Source organism: Netta rufina (assembly GCF_964035555.1).
Source record: "Netta rufina genome assembly, chromosome: 34".
Lineage (NCBI taxonomy): Eukaryota > Metazoa > Chordata > Aves > Anseriformes > Anatidae > Netta > Netta rufina.
The window spans coordinates 654569-673252 of record NC_140158.1 but is presented as its reverse complement, the minus strand read 5'-3'; the positions used below and the strand labels follow the sequence as shown (position 1 = coordinate 673252).

Genomic DNA, 18684 nt, shown 5'->3' with positions numbered 1-18684 from the left:
TGAGAGGTTCCCTTGGCAAAGTGAGGAGGAAAATTCTTCCTACCCCTTTATTATTAATTCACGGATTCAGTCTTGGTTGGGCCTACAGGAGCAGTTAACTGGAAGCCTTTGAAGATCGATAACTTTGCTGAGGTTGTCCAGGTAGGTGAAATCAAAGACCCACAGTGGCTGGAACGTGCTGTTTAATGTGTCCTAACTGTGTTCTAGAGAAGTTATTTGTAGCCATAGTTGATTATTGACTTGCATGTATCATCAGGTGGTTTCTTAAGGAGTGACTCCGTTTTCAGGCTTCCAGATGTGCTCCAAGTCATATTATTGAGGATGTGGAAGAGAACGCTTGCTGACAAAGCTCCTGGCAGCTTTACAGAACTTTAATATTTAGTTAGTTCATGTAACAGCTGATTTCAAGGCTTTGCTCTCTTCGAGAGACTGATAACTTGATTTGATTAACTGAAGAAAGCTGGAAAAATGTTCGTTCCTCATTATTCTTCACTTGTTACTTTCTTTCGGGTTACTTTTAAAAAGAAGATTTCACCGATCACAAGCCAGTAGAAGACTTTCAGCCCAAGCAAGGGTGAAGACAGCTCTCTCCAAGAGCAGAGGAAGTCCCAGTGGAGAGAACCCAAGCTTGTTAGCAGAACTCGTCGGCATGTCTAAACAAGGAGACGACTGCTACTTCTATTTCTATTCTACCTGTACCAAGGTATGGCTGGTTTTCCTTTGCCTTGCTTTTTTTTCCCCTTTTTTTTTCGGGAAGGAGTAGATTAGGAGGAGGAAGCACACTGGTCTTTGGTTAACTTGAGAACCAGATAGATTCTGAATTCAGTTGTAGCAACATGAGGCAGCAGCATGGCCATTTTTGAGGCTGTACTCTATTTTCCTTGTTGGTTTCCTTTTGGTTCCAGGGAGACAAATGTGCCTACCGCCACTGCGAAGCTGCTCTGGGCAATGAGACGGTCTGCAAGCTGTGGCAGGAGGGTCGTTGTTTCAGGAATGTCTGCCGATTCAGACACATGGAAATTGACGTGAGTGCCTAACGATGTGTTCTCAAAATAAATCAACAAAAGCATTTTTCAGTGCCGTAGGTGTACTGATTGTGCTTTTGCAGGATAGATTCGTTTGCTTCAAAATCATACTGGTTTCTGTTACCAAGAGGGGGGGTGGGAGGAAGCAGAGGGAAATAAAATCAATGCCTTAGGTATGTCTTAGCAAGATATTTTTATTTTTTTTTATTAGATGCTGACAGTTTTCTCAAGAGATGCAGAATAGCTGTTAAATAGACTGCTAAAACCTGCTGGAGCAGGGGGGTAATAAACAGGCTGTTCTATCCTCATGGGAGCAGGCTTGATAATGAACTATCAGGTCTCTTCTGACCCACAGTCCTTCAGATAACGCTGTTGTAGCTGCCTGGGGTAGGAAGTGGGGAAAGTTAAAGGTGCAGCAGAACTAAGTGTCCAAGAAGTAGTTCTAGACAGGGTTAGCCTAGGCAATTTCAGATGTTCTTTTTCCCTCTGAATAATCCTAGTATAATCCTAGGTGTATTAGTTTAACCCACCCTCAACGGATGTCTGAGAGTGCCTGTCTTCTCAAACTGAATGATGACCAATCTAAATGTGCATAGTGGTTACAGCTTATGCAAACTTTGTGAATATGCCCAGAAATACTACACTTAACTGAGAAACTGACCTTTGGAATGATGTTTCAGCACTGTGTTGTGACAGCTGTCACGATCTGGAGCTGTGCATCTCTTTGCAAGCCTCAGGTGCATGTTATCACAAGCTTTTCTTTCTTTCTGTCTTCAGAAAAAGCGCAGTGAGATTCCTTGCTACTGGGAGAACCAGCCGGGAGGCTGTCAGAAAGCCAACTGTGCTTTTCATCATGCAAAGGGACGTTACATCGATGGACAGTTCTTACCACCAAGCAAGAGTGAGTTTAGGTCCTTTTTCTTTAAGCGCTGAAGAATTAATTTTGAGTAGTACTTAGTGGGTGCCAATCCTGTAGGGGGCATCAGGTAACTGTTCATTTGTGAGTGCAGGAAAAGGTCTGCAGTCATAGGTGTACTGCACCGAGTGTACTGCTGGTGTTTGTTTTCTGCTTTCGTGCTCAGCTTCTCTTTGCTTAGTGTGATGTTTGCCTTGCAGTTTGCTTCCTGTTGTTTCCTCTTTTGCTGGGTGGTAGGGAGATGTGTTGTTGTTCGAAGGGAAGTCATTGTTCACGGCGTAAGCAGTGATGGGATGGGCAAAAGGAGATGCTGAACTCGTTGTCTGTGCGGGTTATCTGCCTTTGCTACCATCTCTTTGCATTGTGGTCAAAGTTTTAAACTGCCATATTACCGATGATCCTCCTCTTCCTCTAGCTACACTGCCAAGTCCGCCTGAGTCCGCGGACGATGATTTGAAAGTGGCTCAGATGTCACTGCAGCAAAACAAACTTTCTGTCCAGTCAAATCCCTCTCCACAGCTAAGGGGGTGACGAAAGTGGAAAACTCTGAAAATGTCCCAAGCCCTACACACCCTCCAGTTGTAATCAATGCTGCAGATGATGATGAAGGTGATGATGGTGAGCATGTTTTGGATCTTGGAACAAATTTGTGCTGTAAATGATTGTGTAAATCTTTGGTTCTTGAAGGAATCTGTGCTGTAAATGAATGTGTAAATCACAGATGACCTGAGGTCTGACTAGCAATAGGGCAGGCAGTCTGGCCAGGTCACTGGTGGCTTTGTCTGGCAGTCGGTGGACAGAACCTGAAACGTTGGAGGAAAGCTTGGAACCACTCCTGGCTTTAGCTGGTCTGTTGTGTAAAGTTCTATATGAAACTAGGAAGGAAATTTCTTTTTTCTGTCTGAAGAGCAATGTGTTGTGTAGTAGTTAAAGCTGCAGAGAGAATCTAGAGTCCTAGATGTTTTGTCCTAGTGTATTCTACTTAGGAGTTCATCAGGTCAGTGTAGCTGTTTAAAAACAAACAAACAAAACAAAACAAACAAAGAAAAACACAAAACAGCAACAAAGTTTTTTATATGAACCATGGGCTGAAGTGTCACTGCATGAGCTACGTAATCATGACCAATCTGGTCTATGCATAACTGAATCGATTTTTCCCCTTCAGACCAACTTTCTGAGGAAGGAGAAGAAACTAAAACTCCCATCCAGCATCCAGCTGCGGAAGGCAAAAATGGATTACGGGTGATTTCCACTCGGAAAGGCAGTTCTATTACTACTAAACAAGGTATGCCAGCACCTTAGTAGGATAAATCAGAAGAACTTGACAGTTAACTCAAAAGCAGTGTGGTGTAAAAACACAACAAAATGTAGGGGTGCTGAATGGAGTCGGTTATTTCCATGATCTCATTTCTGCCATTAATACCATCATGTGCCCATTGGGTCAGAAAGGTGAACTCCTTTTCTTTACTTTTGGAGAACAAAACGGGGCCACAGCATGGAGTTTAAATGGCTGCACGTGCAGCCTTGCAACCACTGTTGATAAGCCATATCTAACAATAGAGGGATCTAATATCGTGTAAATGGATTAAAATTAAAACTACATTTTGAACCCTGAAGGATGAAAGGAGGGGCAAAATGCCATTGGTTCTATGGCTCTTTCACTTGTGAGGAGTGTTGACAGGCTTTATTCTAAATACTTCAGAAAGTTCCTGAGCGCTAAGAAGCCTGAGGACCTGTGGTCCTCAGTGAGTGCCTCTAAGCCTGTCTCATGAACTGTTTCCTGTTTTCAGAGGGCAATCTGAATTTTGGAATAAAAACACTTGAGGAAATCAAATGGCAGAAGATGAAGGAAAAAAATAAGAGACACGGTGGTGAGTTAATATTCCCTACTTTCTTATCCTGTTCACGGCAGGTGATGGTGACTGGGAGCTGCTTGAGGGACAGACTTCCATTTTTAGCTGGGGGCATAAAGCAACCTGATTCTCAGCCAGCTGGTATTCTAAATGGGAGTTCAAAGGGCAACCAGAGGCAAATTAGTCACCTCTCTTCTTTACATGCTCTGCTTGCTGTATTTTTGACAGTAACAAATCATTTAAAGTTTTTTGTTCTTTGTGATAGTTTTTTATGTTGGGTAAACTTCCTTATGTTTTGGTTGCTCTGAACAGAAGGTTCTTCAAGATCTTCTCTTCGTCCCGTTGATTCTATGATTTTTCCTGCTCCAGAAAAGGAAAATGTCCGGACAGTGGTGAGAACTGTGACACTGTCTTCCAAGAAAGGTAATAATGAATGCTTTTGTTTTGATTTCCTTACTCCTAAACTGGAGGGTTAAGCAATACTTAAAACAATTCACCCATGTTAGCCTTCTGGTGCTGCCTTCTGTTCAAAACGTGCTTTTATGCTTAAAGTCCCTGGTTGTACTGGAAAGATTTGGTGCTCAGGTTAAGTGCAGCGGCAGGAGAAAAAAAAAAAAGTGTCAGTATGCAAATAGGGGGGTAACTGAAAAACAGAAGAGTAACGAGAAGAGCGAGCTGTAGAAGCCAGTGCTATACAAGAAGCAATTTCTGAAGCATTAAAGAGGCTGACAGTGGCAGGTGTGGACACAGTATGACAGGAGTTTGTATATAAATTGTTTAGAGCTGTGCAAATGCCTTTTAAAAGGAAAAAAGTGTGGAAGTACTTTTACTCGTAGACATTCACCTTAGAAAGGAATATTTCTCAGCATTTGTACCTAAGAATATTCTGCTTGCTTATGCAGCTTTGTTCTGCACAAAGTATAGGTGTCAAGCAGGCTCAGATTCACTCTCTACTATCTCAGCTGGAATTTGAAGCAAGCACTGAGACTATTAATATTTTTTTTCTATGTTAATTATAGTTAAAATATGAGTTTATGTGGTTTAGCTGTCAAAAGAGTGTCTGACTGGGGTTTTTTGGACATGGGCTAACAGGATACCATTTCTGTTGGCTACTGGTTTCTGTGAAATAGAAAAAAAAATTCCCTTTTGTTTTAGGGGAGGAACCTGTGGTTCGAGTAGATCTTGCTGATAGACAAGGAAAACGGAAAGCCTCTGCAGGTAAGAACTTTTTACGAGCTGTTACGTAGGTGCTGCCTTCTATATATGACTGCATTAAAGAGTATTTGTGATGTATGAAAGGAAAATACATTGCAGTGGAGATCTGTGTTGACGGCAGAAATGGCAAATAAATAAATAAATAAATCATTTAGCAGCTGAAAGGCAATTCTATGAAAATATGCTTGAAAAAGAGAAGCTTATTGTTGACTGTTCTCAAACCTTCCTGCAAAGAAAAGTTCTTACAATATTCCTTGTTTTCTCTGAAGATGATGTAAGCAGCCTTCCAGTGAAGCGCAGCCTTGCTGAAAGGCTGGGGAAGAAGGTAGAGGCTCCGGGAAATGCTGACAAAGCACCCAAGAGAGAGACAGGTACTAAACGGGCATCTGGATTGGATTCCTGGGTTTTGTATTTAGTCTTTCTGTTTGTCCTTTTCCAGTGATGTTTCTTTTTGCATGTTGGCTGAGGTCGTAATCACTGGGATTCAAAGTCACCTTTCCTGTCTTGTTTTGAAATGTGAACCTGAAGTTGACATTATGCAGCCTCCCTAATTCGTTCTTTTTCTGTTTTGCAGTTCGAGTTCCCAAGTCTCTGAAGGACAGGCTGGGATTACCTCCTAAACAGACCAGTACTGAGAGAGGTAACAGCTAGATATTAAATGTGCTTTCTCCTCCTTCCTTTCCATGAACTTGGAGTGCTTTCATACATCCCTAAAAACTAATTTAAACGAAAACAAAGAACTGACGCCTCTTGCTTGAGTGCTGAAGCTCTTCTGACAGCCACTATCAGAACTCTGGCTCTAGGTGTGTGTTTATTTTCTACTTGTGCCTTGTCAAGGTTTTTAGCTGCTTCTGTGAAGCGTTACGTACAATTAGAATAGAACCACTGCCAGGAGCAGGAATTTGAAATGCAGACTAAAAAAGTAATAAAGTAAAGCAGCATTTCTGTGTAGCAGTTCTCTCTGGATAGGGCTGGTCTTCAAAATACAAGTGGCTCAGAGGAAGAGGAGAATGTTGTTCTAAGGATATTGTTCTAAGATGCATTATTGGGAACAGTCAAGATGAGTTTTCCTTAGTGCTCTGACAAATTTTGGAGACTTAAAATATTGCTGGACTCTCTTTAAATGTTGGTGCTTCTCCTCATTTCTTGATGATGACAGGGAAGGCTGCTAAGCCGATGGGAGAGATCCATGTGAAAACACTGGAGGAAATCCGTCGTGAGAAAGCTCTTCAGAGACGCGAAACTCAAGCCAAAGCCGAGGCTGAAGGGCATGGTAAAAGTGAAGATTCCAGCGCAGGGGCAAGAGCTGCTCGTGCAGGTCGCATCCAAACTTTCTCTGAAGCCTTGTCTGAAAAAAAGAATAATCGCTTGGTAGAAGAGAAGAAAAAAGCAGGAGAATGCCATAGCAAGAGCAAAATTCAGGGTGAGTCCAAGAAGCAGCTCGCTCTGTCCGGGCCCAGCAAAGGGCAGGCGAAGGAGCCGGCAGGAAAAGTCAAGCCAGAAGGAGAAGTACGTGTTAAAACCTTGGAAGAAATAAAGCGTGAGAAAGCTCTGCGGATGCAGCAGAGTGAAGGAGATGTGCCAGCTCCCTCAGCACTACCCGGACCTGCCCCAGCAGAGCAGAAATCTTTATGGAGCACAAAACTAACAGGTAATAAGATGCTTTAATGCCTGCCCCAGTGAGGTGCTTCCCATATTGAGCAAGTTCAGTTTGCTCAGGATCTGCTTCATGGATAAATGCTGAATGGCTTGCACATTGTAGCCTTTCTCTCTCTCTCTCATGGGACACAAGGAAATAAATGCACAAAGGAAACAAGTACCCAGCTTTCTTTATTTCTGCCGTTGACAAAACTTTTTTTTGTCTTTTTTTAAAGCACCTGAAAAAGAAGAAAAGAAGACAGTGGAATTGAACCGGCCTTTTCCTAAACTTTCCTCTGGACCTGATGTACAGGTGAGTCCTCTGTGAAGACACACATACATTCGTACAATTTCTGATAATTCTGACAAGTTTTGTTACTCACCGTGTGCCACCCTCTTGAGTGTGTTCTTACCCTTCAGCACCTGGTAGGAGCTGCAGTGCAGTCTAAATCCTATCGCCAGCAGCATTTCCAGACAGCTCTGTAATCCTCAAACTTGGAATCAGTCTGTTTATACCACAGCAACAAAGAAACCCTGTTAGCACCAGCTGAAATCTACACAGTTAACGTGGAGGGAATTCTTTTTGTTCTTACTGACTTGATCTGTCAGACATGAAGGATTTAATACAGAAGGCCAGAGTTCTGTGTTCAAGGAAATCAATCTGTCAGTGGATACTGTATAGGGGAACTTGTATGACTTTCTGCTGCTTAAAAAGAATGTGATAAATAGATGTACAGCAGAACATCCTATCTGTTTAAAGAAGCTTGCCATAGTGGATATTGCAGATATGTGAGACTGTGTCCATAGTAAAGCATGGCTCTTGCTACAGGCAGAATTTTATGGAGAAAAAAAAACACAACAGTAACCTGAACGAGATTAATATGCTGTTCCACATCAAGACCATTTTGGAGGGATTGCTGATCAGATTTTCTTAACGAAATCTCCACGGATTTTTTTTTTTTTTTTGTCCTATTCATGCACTCCTTTTCTTTCCTTCTAGCCCACTCAGCAGAGCGGAACTCGTAAATGTCCAGAGAAGAGCTTTGAAGAGAGACGGTGGGAGAAGTGGCAACAGAGAGAACAACAAGAGAAGCTTCGGAAGGAGGAAGCTGCTGTCAAATCTACTGCTGGCTTCTTTAATACTGAACCAGCAGGGAAAGTGGCAGCTCAATTTCAGGGCCAGGAAGCTAAAAGTAAGTGTTGAAGGTTAAGAGTTACTTAGGTTGTCTTCTGAAATACAGACAGAAGATGACAATTCTCATGCTGTAACTCTGGCAGGGTGCGTTTTGCCACGCAATGCTACGAAGCAAAGGGTGTACTTTCTTTTTCTTAGTTTGTTTCTTTTCCTGCCAGCCAGATGTTAGGTAAGGAACGGGAGACTAGAAAATGACACTACAAGTGTGGACTTTGTAGAACAGCTTAACTGTGGGACATCACTGCAAGGGAGAGGAAGCTGGTACAACAGTTGCATACACTCTTGTCCTACTATAACTGCTGCTTTTTCCTTTCCTAGCGGGAGCAGGACTTTAAATATAAAAGCCGTCTATATTTGTGAACCTAGCTTGCACTTAGGATTGCTATGTGTCGGAGGTGTCCCTTGTCCTGGATTATTATTTACTGTAGCTCTTCGGTTTCTTTGTTCCTTTGTATGGCTTGTTGGTAGACAGAGTTTACTATGTGGAAAAGATTCCTGAGAATCCAGGCAATGGCGGTGTAATTGTGCTGGCCAAATGCATTTAACTGTGTAGAAGGACTGTGGAAATGATTAAGAGAACCTGGATTTTTCCTGAGGCAGAGCAAGACTGTATCAGTTCTCTCTTCCTTTTACTCTAGCCAACTTTATGACACCTGCGAAGCCTTCGCGTGGGAAAGTCACTTTCCCCAAGAAGAAGGCACTGAAACGTAAGGCACCTGGGAGTTATCCCTCTGCCATAGCAGCTGTGGAACTACAGACTGCCTTTGATGCTGACATGATGGGACCTCCAGCCAGAAAAGCAGCCATGGTAAGGCCAGGGGCTAATGCAGAGATGGATCCCTTGTTAAATTTCTACCCTCCTCTAGGAGAAAAGGTGGAAAACTCAAACGTTCTGCAGGCCTTCTGTTTCCTTTGAAATCCAGTAGCTGTCTCCAGGATGCTTGTAGAACCCTTCTGTATTTATGAGATGAATGGCACTCTTTAACCGGTACTCTGATGCTGTGATTTCTCTGGTGTGGGGGATTTTGTCCATTAATGCCATGTTCTTAAAAGACACAAGATCATGAGTAACCTCCAGGTGAATGTGAACTTTCTTCAGGAGCACCTTGCTTTTGTATTTTGGCCACGGCTCCGCAATGCCAGAGGAGAAGCAGTGTGGAGGAAAAAGCTATTAAGGAATCTTTTACCCATGTGTCATAAATACTGTTTTGCTGCTTTCTAGGGTGTTTCAGACGTGCCGGAGCACGTCCCAGCCATCAGACTTGAAGAAAATCCCCCAAACAGGTGACAACCCCAACTTGCTCTTTTTCTTAATCAGTGTATATCCCCAGGGAAACATAAGTTCTGTCACATGTGGGAAAAAATGAGGGTTCTGAGATAATTAAAGCCCAAATCCATCAAAGGAATAAGTCACCTGAAACCACTTTCTAGCAGCTAGCAGGATTGCTTAATTAGGCTTTCTTGAAATGCTGCAAGTCAGCACAGCTTTCCAGTGACTTCTTGGGTTGTCTGAATACCTGAACGAGGATGAGGTGAAGTTCTACTTCCTCGTGAGGTGATAGATGATGAGTAGTGTCCTCTGCCTTTCGGTCCTCAAGAATGCCACCTCAACTCCAGGTGCCCTGGCTTCACAGATAAACCCCCAGACTGAAAAATGTACCTGGTAACGCATCAGGCTCTAAATGTAGCCCTGGGTTGATTGATAACAATCCCTGTGTAAGATTGAAGCGTAGGAGGGCTTGCCTACAGTTTTAAGAGCCGGTTTGCAGGAAAGGGATTTCCCGTTAAGAAATGGCATATCCTGATTGTTCTTTCTTGCTCTCCCAAGACCTGAAGTGCGTCTTGGAAGCCCGGAAAGATTTGAGGAGCAGATGGAGATGGATCTCGAGACCTCGACCTCAGCTTCTTCCCAGCTAGAAGAGGCACGGACACGCCGGCTGAGTTCCACAGGGAACGCGCCCTTATCTGCGGATGAAGATTTTGAGAAGCTACTTTGGGAAATCTCAGGAGGCAGACTGGAAGCCGAAATCGACTTAGACCCAGGGAAGGACGAGGATGACCTCCTCCTTGAACTCTCCGAGATGATTGACAGTTGAACTGCGTAGTCCTATGGTAGAATTAAAAAAAAAAAAAAAAAAAAAAAATTGAAACTGTTCTTCTTGTTGGATACCCCGAGGTGATCCTTTTTCTAACTGAGGCTTTGCAATGAGACTTAAAGCACAGTCCGAAGTGGTAGAAATTGGCAGGATCTGCACTCAGTTGTCCTAAATTTCCCTGCTGGTCAGAGGTAAGGTCTTGTGCATCCGTTCTGTAACTATAGGTGGTTGCCTTCGATATCGAGAGGACAAAGCACTTCTTTTGGCACAGAAAGATCTCCATTGGCACGCCATGGTGGCTGCAAATCGATCTTCTGATGGAGCGATGCTCTGAAGGCTTAAACGTAAAGCTTCTTCCTTCCTCCGCCCTTGGCACAACTCGATGTTGGGCACATTGTGAAGCTTCGGTGTTCTGATTTCTCGGACAGTTGATAGCCAAATCCTGGAGTTACTATGTCAACTCTTGACTTTTACTCGTGTATGCCATTGTTTTGACTGTACCCGTGTCAGATGATGAAGCTGTAGTGGTGGGAGGGAGCAGAATCGTTATTCCAGTGTGTTGTGGACCAAACTTGCTGCCAGGAGTGGGGGTGGGGGTCAGCCCACCCAGCCTTCCTTTCAATTATCAGGGAGGATCAAATGGTGAAAAGCAGCAGCTCTGCCATGCGGCTCCGCTACCCCCACTCCCTTCTCTTGTGCTGTACCAAAGTTCCCCCAGGCTTTGGTTGGTGCTTTTTGCTGGTGTGAGGACTCCGGGGCGAGCAGTCGGGACTCTGCCGCAGTTACGGGGTCGATGAAGGGTTGTTTAAGTGCCTCTTGGTTTTAAAACTTGCTCCCCTAAGCTGCTGGCTCTGCTGCCTGCTACAGCAAATGTTCGGGTGCCATCAGCATCGCGCTTGGGCGTGGGCACTGACTCTGCGGAGGAAGAAGCTGAGATTCGGGTGTATTGTGTACCCTGCCACCAGCCATCGTTTTTTTTCCCCTAGCAGATCAATTTTGAATTATTTTCCGAACTTTTCGCGGCACGGTAGGCTCTTCCCGCTATGATTTGTGAAGCTGTGGGGGCCCTCAGGCATTTGCTGCTGGCAGAGGAAAAGCGCTTGTCGAATTTGTTGTAAATACTTAATGTTTGGACAAAACCACGCGTCTCTGTGTGTGTGTGTGTGTGTGTGTGCTGTGACGCCCCGGCCCCACCAGGGAAAACCTCCGCCGACGAAACTGCTGCTGGAGCTCACGCAGGCCTTCATCGTGCCAAAGGACTTCACGGGGACTTCTGCCGGCTCAGTAATCGGGGAGAAAAAGCAAAATCAGGAGGAGGAGAGCTCAGAGACTGCGCCCACCTGCCCTCGCTTTCCCTTCACCCCAAGCCCTGTTCTGCCATCAGCCTTCGCCTCTTCTGCCTGCGGTGCTGGCAGCGGGAGCGGCGAGGCGGCGGCAGCCATGGCGTACCGCGAGCAGGACCAGAAGGTGCAGAAGGTGATTGTGCAGCCCATCGTATCCTTCCTGCGGCTGGGGGGTGCCAGGGAGGTGGGTGGGGGGCGGCTCGGACCTCAGGGGTCTCGGATCTGGGGCCCTGGGGGCTCGGCCCGGGCCTTGAGGCCTTGTCGCGGGGCCCTGAGGCCTCGTTGTGGGGTTTGGGGCCTTGCCCCGAGCCCGAAACTGTTGTCCCCGTGCTGAGCCCTTAACGCAGCGCCCCAGAACCTCATCTTCTGCTACGTGCAGAACGTGAGTACTGCGGGGAGGCGGCGGGGATGGGGATTAGGGAGGTGTGGGGGGAGTGGGGAGCATCTGGGGATTCCCCTCGGTGAGTTTTCGGCTCCTGGCCGTGTCCCGGGACGAGTTTGTGGGGGATGGAGAGCTGTGCGGCGTGCTGGTGGGCACAAGGAGCCCAGCGTTTCCCCCTCGTGTAGCCGGGCGTGCAGGGGTTTTCCCTTGTGACTGGAAACGTGTTCTTCACCGAATGTGTAGTATTCACCTGATGGTATTTCTGAACACATGAGAGAACAAAAGTGCTCAGTGTTTGTGGCCCGACTTACTCTCCTCCTTCGTTCTGCAGAGGTCGAGGATCCAGGTGTGGCTCTATGAGCAGGTGAACATGCGGATAGATGGCTGCATCATCGTGAGTATCCGCACGTCCCCATGTTTCATCTTTCATTTTGCCTCATTCACAATCGTGTTTTTTGGTCAAGAAAAGTTATCACAAGGAAAAAACGATTTGTACTTCTCTGCCCTTCCCCTCGCCCTGCCCTTCCCTCCCGCTCCTGAGCCCTTCGTCAGGCCTTGCTGGGCCCTCTGTCCGGCTGTCTGTCCGTCCATCCGACCCTCTGGCCATCTGTCCCACCACCCTGCCCCGTCCCTGCCCTCTCCCTAAGGAAGGAAAGAGTCCCCGGGCTGCCTTCTTGGGGGGGGGGGGGGGGGGGGGGGGGAAGAGGGGAGGTTCTGCTGAGAAAAAACTGAAAGATTTCCCCCTTAACAGGCGCCTTGCGAGTTATTTCGAGTTCCAACCTTCTGCCTTCCTTCCGTAGCAGTGCCTCTAAGGGGTGCGCTGTAAGGCAGCCCTCATCTGGCGCGTTGCTCCTCCGTTCCCCCAAGGAACTGCCTTCAGGATCTGACTAACTCTGGATGCACCCGGTTGTCACCTTAATTTCTCCCTTAGCTTGCTGAAAACAAGCCGGTTGGGTGACCTTTTGCGTTTCTCGCTTAAAATTTGGATCGAGGAGGTCTGTGTTTCCTTATGCTGATGTCCACGCTGAAGGTGCAGAAGGGTTCCGTGCTGTTGCTTGGGTCAGCCTTGTTGCCAGGTTCGGAATGTTTAGCCTACCGGTGCTTCGGTGCTGTTGGGCTGCACTCAGAGTGTGAGCTCTGGGCGTTATTTCTCAAATACTGCGTTATTTGAGCATACAGACCCGAGATATTCTGCGGAGAGGTGATTTAAGGCACATCAGAACCACCGCTGTGGCGTGTGCCAGCGTCGGACGCCCGTTCGAGTGATCGGGCGGAGCAGGTGAATTGAATTTGGTGCTGGGTGGCGAGGTGGTGTTGGGGGAAGAGCTAGGCTAAGGAGAGCTTCCTCTTGCTCTGCCCCTTCCCATCTCAAATGGCCGCTTCCTGGGGAGGTGGGTTCGTTTGGAGGTTAACTACAACGTTACAGTGAGGATGAGGAATCATCTTTAGTCCTGTAGATATTTGCTGCCAGGCCGCAGCGTTGATTTCAGAAATTGTATTTAAAAAAGGGAAAAGAAAGGAAAGATGTATTCTTTAACATACTCTCTTTTCTCGGAGAGTAGATGGAGGAGCTTCAGCAGTGCCCTTCCTCCGGAAACGATTCCCAGTGTCTGCTCAGACACTGAGGAGGAAAATGGAGGAGAGCCACCCGATAGAAATAAAGGAAAGAAGGGGTCATGGATTAAGGGAAAAGCACTGCTTAAAAAATTGGTGCTCTCTAAAAACGGGTTAAGGGTTCGGGACCCGCAGGTGCTGCCTACAGCTGTGTGCATTGCAGTCGTGCCTGTTGCCACTGAGCAAAACGGGGAGAGCTGCTTTGTCGAACGCGGCGTGTTAAAGCACGTGCCACTGCCTGGAAGTAAAGCACGGACTTCCCTCGTGTGGGACTTCTTCCCTAGCGATCTGTGGTTTACCTGATGGTTTCCCATAAGCTGTGAATGTTTAAAAGAAAAACAAAACAAACAAAAAAAAAAACAACACCAACGTTGAGAGTGGTGAAGCAGATCCTCACCTGGGGACTCAGAATCAGCAATGACATCACCATGCGAAGCATTGTGTGCGCTTCGGGTTGGGGCTGCTGCGAGCCTCGCAGCGGGGAGGGAGAGCAGATCCGGGGTGCCTCTGGGTCAGCCCTGTGCCCTGGTGGCTTCGTGAGCACTGAGAGTTTGACTCCTGTGTTCCCAGCTTTCGCTTCCGCACCTGTGGTGTGGCAGAACCAGCGAGCTGCTTCCTCAGCTGGAGGAGGAAGAGGAGTGACCTCAACATTGCCGAGGTAAAGCACAATTATGAAAAAAAGATTTGGCAAAGATGTGGGTTGTACCAGCGCGGCTGCTGCAGCAGCAGCAGATCCTGGAGCATTGGAGAAGATAGAGAGGGGTTTCTTCGTGAAAAGAATGCTGTTAAAAGTGTTTTCATGCCAGAAATTAGGATAAACGCCTCTGTTGTTTGACATCCTCTATTGACCTGGCACATTGGCATTACAGCGTACCTGGCACGCTGTTTGTATTAAAAAAAAAAAAAGGTATTTTAGTCAGGGCAGGCCAGAAACCTGCCTTGGCACTTGCACATCGCAGCAATGCTTACAGACCCTGCATCCTGGCCTGGCAGCCAGGATCTAAATCCGATGGTGCTGTTGGTAAACTGAAGCTCAGGAAGCGCTTCTGGGTTTTTCTGTCCTTCCATGTGAATTTTTACCCTGTGAAGTTGGTGTATGAAGCTATTTTCGTAACAACAAATAGGTTTAAAAGCAGTTTCAGTTTAACGTCTACATGCTTGGGTGTTATTAACAGAGCTTTGTATACTGAGCTGGTGCTTGGTAGGAGAAAAAACATAAATCTTACCTGGGAAACCTGGACCCCCTCAGCTACATACTGCTATGAGGAAACTCAGATGTAAGAACACACTTAAATAACACCTCACCAGAGCTGTTGTGCTCCTGACCACCAAAGGCACCTTTTTCCAACGCCGTCATACAGGAAGTTGATGCAGCCGGTTCCATCCGTAAAGTGTGACTGTACAGTGCTGTAAAAGAAATATTTTTTCACAGCTTTGGAGAAAGTGAAGCAGAGAAAACCACACATAACCACTGATACCTGGACCCCAAACTGCCACAGACTGACAGTGATGCCCACTGGATATCTCCTGATACCCTGCTGCCTTCTGACTGCTCCAGCAGAAGTCCTGTTTTAATTAGCCAGCAGGTCCCTCTGAGGGAGGGACTTTGCTAAAACTGCTGCCGTAGGAAGTATCCTACGGGAGCCAAGTTGCTAAACTGATGTGTGGTTTTCCCTTAACCCCCTCACCCCTGACTTTCCAGCTCCTGACGACACTGCCAACGTGTGCAGTGTCACCGTGTGCCAACTAGGTGCCAGCTGCCATGGTTTATATATTGTAAAATCAGTGATTTGGGACTCGTGAGCACTGAGAAGAGGTTAGCAATTACTTAAGAGCTTTCCTTGTGTCGCTCTGGGGCAGGGAGATGGGTGAAACATCTTAGGCTTGAAAGTGATTCCCTGCAGAGTGACGTGCTCAGATCTGCACAACAGATCTGTCGTCTGGTCACCTTATTAGATCCCTGCTTGAGAGGTTGCTTGCAAGAATCGATTCCTCTTCACCTTGATGTGTCAAGCTAAAGACAAATCTGTGCCGAAGCACTGTCTGATCAGACGAGTGCCTCAGTTCAGGATTGTTCTTTGACAGCTACAGAAACAACAGGACGATCAGCGCCTTCAGGAACAGATGAATTTGATCTTGAGGCTGTCATAAAACAGGTCCCTGAAGTTTGAAGACTCTTCAAATAGTTTGGGCCAGCAAGGAGCAGCTGTACGTGGCGGCTGCGGTAACTCGGGGCTCAGAGTCTCAGAGAGCATGGTGAAAGGTGACCCCCAGCTGGCTGCTGGAGGAAGCTGAGGCAGCGTTCAGCTCTAACCTTTGCCTTCTTGGCTGGCATCTTTGCACTCCTGCTGTCAGTGGGTGTTGAGTGTCCGTCCCCCCAGGCTCAGAACGTGCCCTCAGATGTAGGCAGCGTTTAGCAGCTAGAATTCCCTCAAATAGAAAGAGTACAAATGATGCGTTTTCTGCTTTTGCTTTGGAACTCTTAGCTTGAGGTTTTCCTGCAGGCCATGAGGTTTCTTGCAGCAGCAGGGATGAGTTGTGTTAGCAAGAGGCTGTTCTGTGCTTCGACTGTGGGAAGATGAATGGTTACGTGTGCACCGTTAAATATAACGACACCTAGCACACCGCACTTGCAGCCTGTGGGGTGCTTTAACAAGCAGGTAAATCAGCAGAGGCTGCTTTGCAGCCGGGGTGATGCTGGGTGATTAAAAAGCAGGGGCAGAACAAGGAGTTTCTAGTGTTTGTTCTTGCTTGTCATCCGACTCTCCATTTCCACTGTTCTTTAAAAAAAAAAACAAAAACAAACAAAGAACAACAACAACAAAACAAAACAAAACAAAACAAAACAAGGGGTAAGCATCTTAATATCTTTATTATAAATGGAAGGCACAAAACAGGCCAGCAACAGAGACTGTCCAAGAGAAATGCTTTGTGCTTTATAAACAAACAAGGCAGTACCCTTAGGTGGGTGTGATAATCCTCCTCTAATGCGTTTTTGGGGTGCAAAAATAGATTTGTTCCTTTCTTGCTCTTCTCTGCAGGACAAAGGCAGAATAGGCAACTGCAAAGTTAGACCAGGGAGGTCAGTTTGTTCCGTACTGAGAAAGACAAGCTTGTAAAACAAACTAGACAGATTTTCTTTGTACTATTCATCTTCCTTCAGCAAAGGCAAAGCTTATGACACTTGTTGGTGTGTATTTCCAGACCCCCAGCTACTGGCACTGTAGCGCATCTCTAATTCTTTGGTACAAAAGGTTCAAAATCTCTTAATGCAAAAATTTTACCAGCACCCTGGAGCAAAAAAAAAAAGAAATCGAAAAATCAAACCGACTTCTATTACAGACCTGCTGAGTGCACCAGAGTTACTCACTTTTATTCAGGCTTTCAGGGGCAACTTCAGTTGGTTTAGCGCTTGGATTGCTATGTTGGCAGATGTCAGTTTAAAAAAAAAAAAAAAGCTTTTGAGGTCCTTTTTAAAATGAGACTGCTTTTTTGGAATTTGGAATACTGCAAGGTATCGTTGGTTTTGCTTTCTTCCCATTCCTTAGACCAGATCCATTCAGATTCTGAACAGCGTTCCCGGTCTGTTCAGGAAAATGGAAGGCAACAAGCAAAATGATGAGCTCCTTGGGCAGTCAAAAGAGCTAAATCTGGAGAGAGTTTTGAGTCAAACTTCCATGCTAAGGAGCACCAGTAATTGTTAGAAGTAGCTGCAGAGGAACCTGCATGGCACTGGGTGTGTTTCTGAAGGTGCTAAAGGTCCGAAGTGACGATTCCTATCCATACTAAAGAAGAGAAGGAAACCTTGCACTTAACTACTGTTTTGATTCCCTTTGTCCAGCAGTCAAAAGCAGTAACTAATATGAGAACCCAACTTTTCCTCTCTTTATTTTAGATTTGGGAAAATTCCCTGCCAAAACAATATTTCCTGGAAAATTCACTAGTGTTTGTGTGAGTAAAAGCTTCCAACCTTTTATTATGAATTTGTAAGAACTATTTCATCCACTTTTGTCCAGAAGAGTCAGAAATAATTTGCACAGAAATGTGCAGCGTTTTAATGAAAGGATTCAGAATCACTCTAATTTGAACTTTATCTGGTCTGGTTGCAGGTTTTGTGACATTTAGTGTCTTTAAAAAAAAAAAAAATCAAAATTTCTAGCTTCATATCAGAAAAAAAGAAAAAAAAACTGCTTGTGGCTAAATAAAATCTGTTGCAGCTCTGCTCATCGAAAAATCATTGGCTGTTAAATTGGACCTAAGTCGTCTTCTCTAACCTTTCATGATCCTGCAGCAATGGATGATGATGGATATATGGATTAGGGAACAGCACGTGATGGCAAACCTGTGGTATTTGCTACAGCGCAGAAAGAAAAACCAAATTGCTTCCAAAAAATCAAACTAATTCAAAATCCTTGGTATCATGCAGCCATGCCACTGGCAAAGTGAGCATTCCCCTGCCTCTCAAAGCTTGCTGTACCCGTGATCTGCTGTCTTGCTGCTGTTAATTGATTGCAACTCTACGTGTCTGATCAGGGCTACGAGTTGTTCTCGATATGGAGATCATACAACATATACTGTGCACGCTTGTGTGTATAGATATGTTTATCCTGTATGCATGTACATACGTATGCATATTTGTGTGCTGGCCCCCAGATCCCTCATGTTACAAAGCATCGGCCTCAAAGGCATACTCATCAAAATCTTTTGTAGAGCCTCCATTTTTTTCTAGTTCCCTCAAAATGAGAGAATTTTTACGCGCTCTCTGTGTCGAAAAGGCAAAAATTCTGATTTTCACTGTCGCTCTCGCTAACTTTCTCTCACTCCCTCCTCGTGTGTGCATAAACACAGATGTGTGTATGCGTATGCACATCTGTGGCTTTAGATGCACTGGTATGTTTTTTGCTGTACAGGTAATAAAGACAGGGGAAGGTTTTTGTGTTTTCTTAATAGGTGAAGAAATCTTGAAGACCAGAGATTGGAATATGCTGAATTTTAAATTAAAAAAAAAAAAAAAAAAAAAAAAGTTAAATTGTCCGGCTGTGGAAGATGGAGCCTCATTTTTGCAGCCACTTTGAATCACGCGTTCATCTCTAAATGCGCTGTTTTTTTTTGTTTTTGTTTTGTTTTGCTTTTTGGTTTTTATTTTTTTGAAGAGCTAACTAACCCTGGCTGCGTCCAGTCTGAGAGAGCATTCAAATGGACTTGCTTCCTCTATTAGTTATAAGCTGTTTAAAAGCGCATCCTATGTTTGAATTGTGGATGAGAGGTTCCCTTGGCAAAGTGAGGAGGAAAATTCTTCCTACCCCTTTATTATTAATTCACGGATTCAGTCTTGGTTGGGCCTACAGGAGCAGTTAACTGGAAGCCTTTGAAGATCGATAACTTTGCTGAGGTTGTCCAGGTAGGT

At 45.4% G+C, this 18684-nt stretch overlaps 1 protein-coding gene across 1 annotated transcript; it reads left to right on the top strand.

Annotated features, from left to right (window-relative positions):
- Positions 1–649: 649 nt before the first annotated feature.
- Positions 650–15027, top strand: LOC311220558 (zinc finger CCCH domain-containing protein 11A-like; the record flags this gene model as incomplete). The annotated part of the gene is given in 25 exon segments (XM_084304120.1): positions 650–703; positions 906–1025; positions 1803–1926; positions 2357–2467; positions 2470–2559; positions 3107–3226; positions 3732–3812; positions 4107–4217; positions 4950–5012; positions 5279–5380; positions 5584–5649; positions 6169–6660; positions 6884–6960; positions 7068–7073; positions 7648–7840; positions 8481–8650; positions 9065–9126; positions 9671–9933; positions 10806–10888; positions 11136–11465; positions 11995–12057; positions 12595–12617; positions 13848–13935; positions 14271–14387; positions 14980–15027. Coding segments are annotated over 25 exon segments (3057 nt in total).
- Positions 15028–18684: the final 3657 nt, after the last annotated feature.